This window comes from Haematobia irritans, chromosome 3 (assembly GCF_050003625.1).
Source record: "Haematobia irritans isolate KBUSLIRL chromosome 3, ASM5000362v1, whole genome shotgun sequence".
NCBI lineage: Eukaryota > Metazoa > Arthropoda > Insecta > Diptera > Muscidae > Haematobia > Haematobia irritans.
Window position 1 is genome coordinate 192,310,488 of NC_134399.1, and position 9,151 is coordinate 192,319,638.

Sequence of the window (9,151 nt, forward strand, 5' to 3'; positions counted from 1 at the left end):
AACAACAATACATTGCAAATTGAAATATTTTCTTCGCATGATATAATCGACTTTAATCATGAACATTCTATCGGAGGATTATTGGGTTTCAAAAGAGGGACTCTCTCACCCAACATAACACATAAGTCATCCCTTCCCGTGAACATTATGAGAGTGAATGCAATTCAAATTCAATGTAATATTACATCCGGTGCCTTCATGAATAATTTACCGGTGCATACTATTCATGAATTTGCAATAAATGTTTCCCCTGGATATAAAATAGACGAAATACCAAGAAATTTAGTTTATTTACCTGTTAACGTCAAAGAAATCAGTTCACTTAAAGTGTGGATTGTAGATCAAGAAGAAAGAATAATAAATTTTCGCGGAGAGGAAATTACTTTACGCATTCATCTAAGGCCAGCTGACAGATGATTATTTATAATAAAAACATAAGCGGAAAGTCAAAGGCAAACACTCAAGTGCAAACCGCCAACCGCAGACTACTGCCTTTAACTAAGCAAAATATAAAATTTTTAAAATCTCTCAACCTTCGTTTAAAACAAAATGACTGAAATTCTTAATGTATCCGAAAAGCCTTTTTCATATGAAAATATTACTAAAAAAGACTACCATAGTTATGTCCCATATATTCGTTCATTTAAAAACAATGATGAAATAAGAATAACCATACAAAATCAAGATTTGTATGTATTACCGGCTGAAAGTTATATTTACATAGAGGGTACCATAACAGTGGCCAGTGGAGAAAGAGCAATCAATGCTCGTTTGAAAAACAATTGTGTAGCGCACATGTTTGATGAAATCCGATATGAGCTTAATGGTGTTGAAATTGATCGATCGAGATATCTTGGAATATCAAGTACAATAAAAAATTTCGCATCTCTAACAAGTTTTGAGAGTAATATGCTTCTAAACGCAGGATGGAGTTCTTTAGAGGATATATCCGTAAACACATTCAACTTTTATGTTCCATTGAAGATGTTACTCGGTTTTGCTGAAGACTTCCATAAAATTATCTTGCATAGCAAACATGATCTTATACTTCTGCGAAGTTCTAGTGATAGCCAAGCATGCTATTCATCGGATCCCAAAGAAAATCTAAATTTAACCATCACCAACGTGATGTGGAGGATTCCCCATGTTCACCTCTCTGACATAATGAAAGTAAAAGTTATGAAAACAGTGCGCGATGGTACGTCGTTACCAATTGCATTTCGAAGTTGGGATTGCCATTTTAACCCCACATTCTTTGGTTCGATGAAGTGCAATTGGAATGTCAAGTTGTCGTTGAACAGGGAGAGACCACGCTTCATTTTGTTTGCATTTGTACGAGAAGGAAAGTTTGCTCATTGTAATTTAACCAATATAAAAGTTCATTTGAACTCTGAGACCTATCCATATGATGATTTAAATTTAAAATTTGATGAGAATCGATATGCCATACTCTACGAAATGTATACGAAATTTCAAGAAAACTATTATCAAAGGGAGTCATATCCAATTTTAAGTCTTACAAAGTTCAAAGAATCACCAATAATAGTCATTGATGTTAGCCATCAAAATGAAATGATAAAGCATGGACCAATAGATGTCAAACTCGAGATTGAAACGAGTAAATTAATCCCTCAAAATACTCATGCCTACTGTCTTATATTACATGATCGACTGATGGAATACACACCTTTGACTGCAGTTGTCCGAAAAATTATTTAAGAATAGAATTATTTTTGTTTTATTATTATTATTATATGAACTCAGTCATTATTCTCCCCGAATTCTCATCTTTCATCATTCCCAAAACTTTTTTATTTGCAATAGGGAAATTGAATCTATTATTAGGAGGTAGGTCGGATGTATCAAATCTTGCTTTAATATCATCCGGAGTTATTTCTTCATAGAAGTCCCTACCTATGAATTCGAGGACCATGGAATCGGTGTCAGTGTACGCTAAGGTTACATCATTCCCGAACTTTTTTTTCAAAAATCCATAGTAGAAATCATACATAAAATGTTTAGAAATTTCTAAAATGGCAAACCCCATTTGAATAGGTTTATCTAATAAAATTTCTTCTTTGTTCATTTGGATGGCGACCATATTTTCTCCAAAATGAATAAGGCTATTGAAATTTGGCCTAGAAATCAATTTCACCGCACTATTTCTTTGTCCTACTGTTTCCCATACCTTTACAATTCTCACGTCTGTCCGTTTTTCCACATTTTCCATAGTCTTGCCATATATCGCATTATTCAACAATTTGAAAAAATCTTTTTCAAATGCAATATTTGTTTTTGCTCTATGGCTATTATTTATATCAATAAAGGGACGTAAATAATCGCTTTGTACAAATGTTAATATCCTGTGTACTTTTTCAAGTTTTAAACCCAAATCTAAACATTGTTGCAGATTTCTATAGTGGATTACATAGTTTTTCTTATCCTCAAAATCTGCAATCAATTTTTTAAATTTGGATCCGGGAGGAAATTTGTTTTCAGGACATGGTGGAAAATCGTTTAAATAGTCATGGATTTCTTTAGGATAGGAGAGATCTACCTCCATATAAATTATTTGCGTCAATGTATAAGAGGATACTCAAAACTAGATCCTCTATATAATCTTTCATATATTTGTTATTAGCGCGAACATATCTTTTGCTACACTGAACTATTCCACCTCTAATCCCCCTCATACAGAAATTATGCATTTCTTTATCTAATAAGAGATGTAGTTCAGTTGTTCGTGTTACTAACTTCAACATTGCCTCCCAAGAAAGACCAGGCACCGTAAAGTAATGGCATGGATCAAGTTCATGAATGTCAATGCACATTGTGCGAAATTTTTCGAATATGTCAGCTAATAAAAGAACATCTGTAATCAAATACAGTTCCATATAGTCTTTTAATGTCTGACAACCCATTGTTCTCCACACATTTTGTGCATGTGTGTAGTCTTCCACAGTGCATGGTGTATCATTTAGAGTGTTGTAAAATTCTTCTATGGGCGGTAGCTTATCATCGCTCAATTTACTATGACTTGATAAATAGTCGTAGCAGAAAACCCCTTTCCTTTTCATTAGATCGAAATTGGCTGGGAAGTGCTCCTTTACATTGTGAAGGGCATCATCGGTCAAATTACGAGCAAGTGTATCTAAACTCGCAGCCATAAATTTGAAACTATCCAAAAACCTCAATTCTAATACTTTTTTATTTCCCATTGGAATTATGTGAGACATTGAAATATATGTCTCCTTATTCTGAGCAATAACAGACGTAGTACCCTCAAAGTGGGCCAAGTCTTTGATAAAAAGATGACAATCATATTTTGAAAAATTGTGGAAAAAATAGGAATGAAATTGGCTACTTGATACTGAAGGTTGCAGCTGTTGTGTGCTGCCCCTCTGTATTTGCCTGTGAGGTGACAGTGATCTCTCACCTTTTTTTCCACCCTAGTGTTAATGACACCTTTGCAAATGTGGCATGTTTTTGCTTTTAAAAATTCCCTAGTCTCTAAGGGCGTCAAGCTATCCATCGGTTTGATTACCTTTAGACGATTGTAGATTAGTTTACAGTCCGCAATTAAATTTTTTAAGAACTCTTTGGATGCATCAGCACCCGTATACGTTCTTAAAATATTTTGCGAACTGTCATAGCTACATATGATTTTGTAGCCATATGCACATGGCACATGTTCCTTCAAATATGTGGTCTTTGAAGTGCTACCACTCTGTGCACTACAATCCTCTAAAACGCATTCAAAGTCCGCATACACCGTATGTGAAACTTTAATTTGTCTTTTGAAATTTTTAAATGTTAATCTTTGACGTTCTTTTTCGGGCATCGTTCTCTTTACCTGTTGGCATTTTTCGAAATGATTATTAAGGTTCTCCTCCGTTGAAAAATGACGTAAACATAGATCGCATAGGAAAATACGTCCATTATTTTTTCGTTTCTGCATGCTTAAAAGTCTGTAAAGAGAAACAAATACTTTAGATAAATCGTGATTGTGCATATAAGAAAGAATAAGAATTACCTCGACTTGTTTAAAACAAGTATATAATGTGATTTGTCTCCTTCCTCCAGCAGTACTAAATCAACATGATTTAGTTTTACATTTTCAGTTTTAAAATACGGGCCGACAATGACATCATTAACATAGCCGAACACATTAACACTTATCTCCGGATTTTGTTCTTCAAAGCGTTTAATGTGTTGTAACGCCAATGGGAAATGTAGTCCACCAAAATTTAAAATTTTCCCATTTGCCAAATTGATTATATCACTGCCTATGTTGACGTTGTATGAGCTTATCGCATTTCTATTGTTTCTGGGCATGCCTCCAACTGCAGCTACCATACACCACTTAAAACAGAAATCGTCTCTATTTTTTATGTTCAAGCATGCTAATTTCCTTTGCAATGCTAGTGGTGTGGGCAAGTATGATGAACCATTGACAAGGTTCACTCGATTCACATTGATGTCTAGTCTAGCAATCTTACTTAATGCCCATCCTGAATCTCTTTCTTGAAATTCGGACATTTTGTTCAGAATGCTATCGAACTGTGTCTCAAACAGTTTTTCAATATCATCTGATTTTGTGGCTAGACACATTTTTGTTATGTGATTAAATATTTTTGGCGCACACACACCATCACCATTAGACTGTTGAGCTGCTTCATTAACCGGTTTTACATATTCACCGACTAGTTCAATATTGAACTTTACGGTGATGTGCTCCTTGATTTTTTTTGTCACTAGATTCACCAGTGATGATTTAGCCTCATTCAAAAATTCTTCAGGAAGGATTACATTGCTTGTATTGCAATATTCATAAATTGCGATACGTTTTTTAAAAGCGATTTTTGTTTCACGCAATTTCTCCCCTTCTTGCTGTTGCTGGCGTTGAGGTAGGCTAGAAGTTGATGGAGTGTCTATGTCATTGTCGGCCCTCACCGCACTCGTTTTCCGTTGCTCGTTCACAATTTGGCTGATATTTCCGCCATGGTGAATGTTCATCCTGTTGCTGTATGTAGGTTTTTCCACATCTATTTTGCGTTTCTTGATGGACATCTCTAATGCAGTTTGCTGACTGATCCACTGATCGTAATGTTGTTGTTGTTGTTGCTGTTGAAGGCCATTGTAATATTGATGATTTGCATGCAGATTGTTGATCCATCCTTGATCGTAATGTTGTTGTTGTTGTTGTTGGAAACCAACGATACATTGATTTTGATTGGTATTCAACCATTGATATGTTGGTTGATTGTTGTTCCATATTTGTTCGCACTGTTGTTGTTGTTGTTGTTGGAGATGGTTGCTCCACTGATGAGAAAGATGTTGATTGTTGTTGTTGCTCATGTTACCGTTGAGTGGGTAAAGTTGTGGGGCTTGCATGTTGCCCCAATATCCCTGCTGTTGATTGATGACATTTCCAGTTTGCGTGGATGCCCCACCACCCATTGACATTGCCACTAAACCATCATTCATTTTCCTTTTATTGGAATTCATTTCCATCACTTGTCCTCCAAAAACTTGAGGACATTTCTCTTTGTGAGACATCAAAATATATTTATTTTCACAGAATTCACCGCATATGCAGTGTCTGGAAACATGAGAATTGTAATCTCTCTTACCGGCGAAGTTGATGGAGCACAAATTGCAGAAGTAAGATGCCATTTTCTTGTTTTTGTTTTTTTTTTTTTAGGATTTCCAATATATGTAGAAAAAGTGTTTTTGTTGTTGTTGTTTTTTTTTGTTAATTTGACGCGTGAGCACGTTTTTCGCTTCCGTTTTGTTATTACCAAACAAATGTTTAAATTTATTTGAACAATATATATATTTTATATATTTTTATATATTTATAATTGAAAATTTGAAAAGCGCAAGATTTCGAAACGTTATAAAAGGGTTTGAGATTGGACACAAACTGAAGACATTATTTTTTTTTGAAGTGAAGTTTTAACCCTTTACAAGTGTATTATAGGACACTCTATCGCTATCACATCATAAATTCATCACTTTATCTCGTTTGCTTTTCTATAGGATCACTCAATTAGTCTCCCCACCTATAACCAAATCATAAGGTACAGAAAAACAAAACGATATCATTGTCACCAAATAGTCTAATGCCAGACCTAACGATCATGTACAATTTACCGGCAAATCATATATTAACCATCCTTATCAATTAGCCTCATCACCTAGTCTCAATATCACTGCAATCCTAAACAAACGATCAAACGAAAAATGCCATACACACGCACACGCTTTTCCAACAATCATTTTATATTTTTTCCACATTCACTTTTCTTTATCCAACAATAACAACAACTCAAACACATCAGAACCCAAACGTGTACATTCAACATACACAGAACCACATGCATTTTAAGAAATTTTTTAGAATACAAGATTAGCAAGATCATATCTTTGGAGAAAGTCATAAATAAATCTATTTTCCCCCAATAAAATTTTTGGGATCCTCAAAAATTTTAACTTGATAAAACAACTTTCGTAAACCTTATCATCTTATCAACCAACCAACGTGAAGTTTTAACCCTTTATAAGTGTATTATAGGACACTCTATCGCTATCACATCATAAATTCATCACTTTTTCTCGTTTGCTTTTCTATAGGATCACTCAGTTAGTTTGGAGAATGTTATAGATAAAGTGCATCGAAGTGCAACCAACAAACCATCGAAGTGCAACCATCTTTGATAAACATATGTAACCCCTGTCAAACAATAAATCAATTTTGTAAGCCCCAATAACATTTCTGGCATCCACAAAAATTTAATCTTGATAAACGAACGTGCAACCAACTTTGATAAACCTTATCATCTTATAAACCAACCAATGTATTTAACCCCGTCAAACCATAAATCAATTTTGTAAGCCCCAAAAAAGTTTTGGGGATAATCAACCTTATCTTTGTTTACATAGCACTTGACCTAATTACATAAAGCACGTGACCTATATCTTAAACGCAGACCAATTAAAATTCAACCTTATCTTATCTTATCTTTGCATAAACCACTTGACCTATATCTGAAACGCAGAAAGTATCTCTACTAAACAAGTATAAATTTACAAATTTGGAGTAAACATATATATATATATATATAAAGGGTGATTTGTTAAGAGCTTGATAACTTTTTTTTAAAAAAAAACGCATAAAATTTGCAAAATCTCATCGGTTCTTTATTTGAAACGTTAGATTGGTCCATGACATTTACTTTTTGAAGATAATTTCATTTAAATGTTGACCGCGGCTGCGTCTTAGGTGGTCCATTCGGAAAGTCCAATTTTGGGCAACTTTTTCGAGCATTTCGGCCGGAATAGCCCGAATTTCTTCGGAAATGTTGTCTTCCAAAGCTGGAATAGTTGCTGGCTTATTTCTGTAGACTTTAGACTTGACGTAGCCCCACAAAAAATAGTCTAAAGGCGTCAAATCGCATGATCTTGGTGGCCAACTTACCGGTCCATTTCTTGAGATGAATTGTTCTCCGAAGTTTTCCCTCAAAATGGCCATAGAATCGCGAGCTGTGTGGCATGTAGCGCCATCTTGTTGAAACCACATGTCAACCAAGTTCAGTTCTTCCATTTTTGGCAACAAAAAGTTTGTTATCATCGAACGATAGCGATCGCCATTCACCGTAACGTTGCGTCCAACAGCATCTTTGAAAAAATACGGTCCAATGATTCCACCAGCGTACAAACCACACCAAACAGTGCATTTTTCGGGATGCATGGGCAGTTCTTGAACGGCTTCTGGTTGCTCTTCACTCCAAATGCGGCAATTTTGCTTATTTACGTAGCCATTCAACCAGAAATGAGCCTCATCGCTGAACAAAATTTGTCGATAAAAAAGCGGATTTTCTGCCAACTTTTCTAGGGCCCATTCACTGAAAATTCGACGTTGTGGCAGATCGTTCGGCTTCAGTTCTTGCACGAGCTGTATTTTATACGGTTTTACACCAAGATCTTTGCGTAAAATCTTCCATGTGGTCGAATAACACAAACCCAATTGCTGCGAACGGCGACGAATCGACATTTCACGGTCTTCAGCAACACTCTCAGAAACAGACGCAATATTCTCTTCTGTACGCACTGTACGCATTCGTGTGGTTGGTTTAATGTCCAATAAAGTAAACTGAGTGCGAAACTTGGTCACAATCGCATTAATTGTTTGCTCACTTGGTCGATTATGTAGACCATAAATCGGACGTTGAGCGCGAAACACATTTCGAACCGAACACTGATTTTGGTAATAAAATTCAATGATTTGCAAGCGTTGCTCGTTAGTAAGTCTATTCATGATGAAATGTCAAAGCATACTGAGCATCTTTCTCTTTGACACCATGTCTGAAATCCCACGTGATCTGTCAAATACTAATGCATGAAAATCCTAACCTCAAAAGAATCACCCTTTATATATGTTGTGATATAAGACTTCGCCAAAAATTTTATATGCTTTAGTAAAAACATTAAAATGAGTATTCGGAGAGAAAGTTCATTCGGAACCAAGAGAAAAGACATTTTAAAAAAGAGCATGAGTTTTGTTTATCATTTTCGCTTTCGTCAATACAAATCGGAACGTAGGACGAGTAAGTCAAAATATTCATACAAAGGTAATTAAAGGGATCTTCATAAAAACTAACGAAAGGGCACTATACACTGAACAAAAAGCATGTCCGGTTCCAAAGATTGTGTCTCCACTTTAACAATTTTGGTATTGATTCCGAATCAAAGAAGCGGAGAATACAAGTAAGGATGCTTTTAAGACACAATTCTCTTTTAAATGGGGTTTTGTGTACTTGACTCTACGAAGCACACTTCAATTTTTCGCTTTTTCAGCTTTTTTTCATATGCTATAAACTGTCCGTTAAAAACAAGACTTCCAGTAGAAATTATGCTATGTTTCAAGTAAAAAATGTCTTTAAAATAAAGTATTGAAAAACATATCCTATTTTTTTATGATTTTTGCCTTGCAGTCAAGATGCAAAAATGCAACAAATTTTAAGACAGTTTCATTAAATTTAAAGAATTTTTCTGAAGTATTAATGTCAAGTTGACCTTAGTCCAAAAATTTGTTCTTTCATGTTATGATACCCATTTTCATAAAATCACATAATATCACAATGGACTG

General features: G+C 35.0%; 1 protein-coding gene across 1 annotated transcript; it reads left to right on the plus strand.

The window, feature by feature from the left end:
• Positions 1–549: 549 nt before the first annotated feature.
• On the plus strand, positions 550–1,719 carry LOC142231363 (uncharacterized). The gene has a single exon (XM_075301975.1). The coding sequence runs from the start codon at positions 550–552 to the stop codon at positions 1,717–1,719; it is 1,170 nt and encodes a 389-aa protein (XP_075158090.1).
• The last annotated feature ends 7,432 nt before the right edge of the window (positions 1,720–9,151 follow it).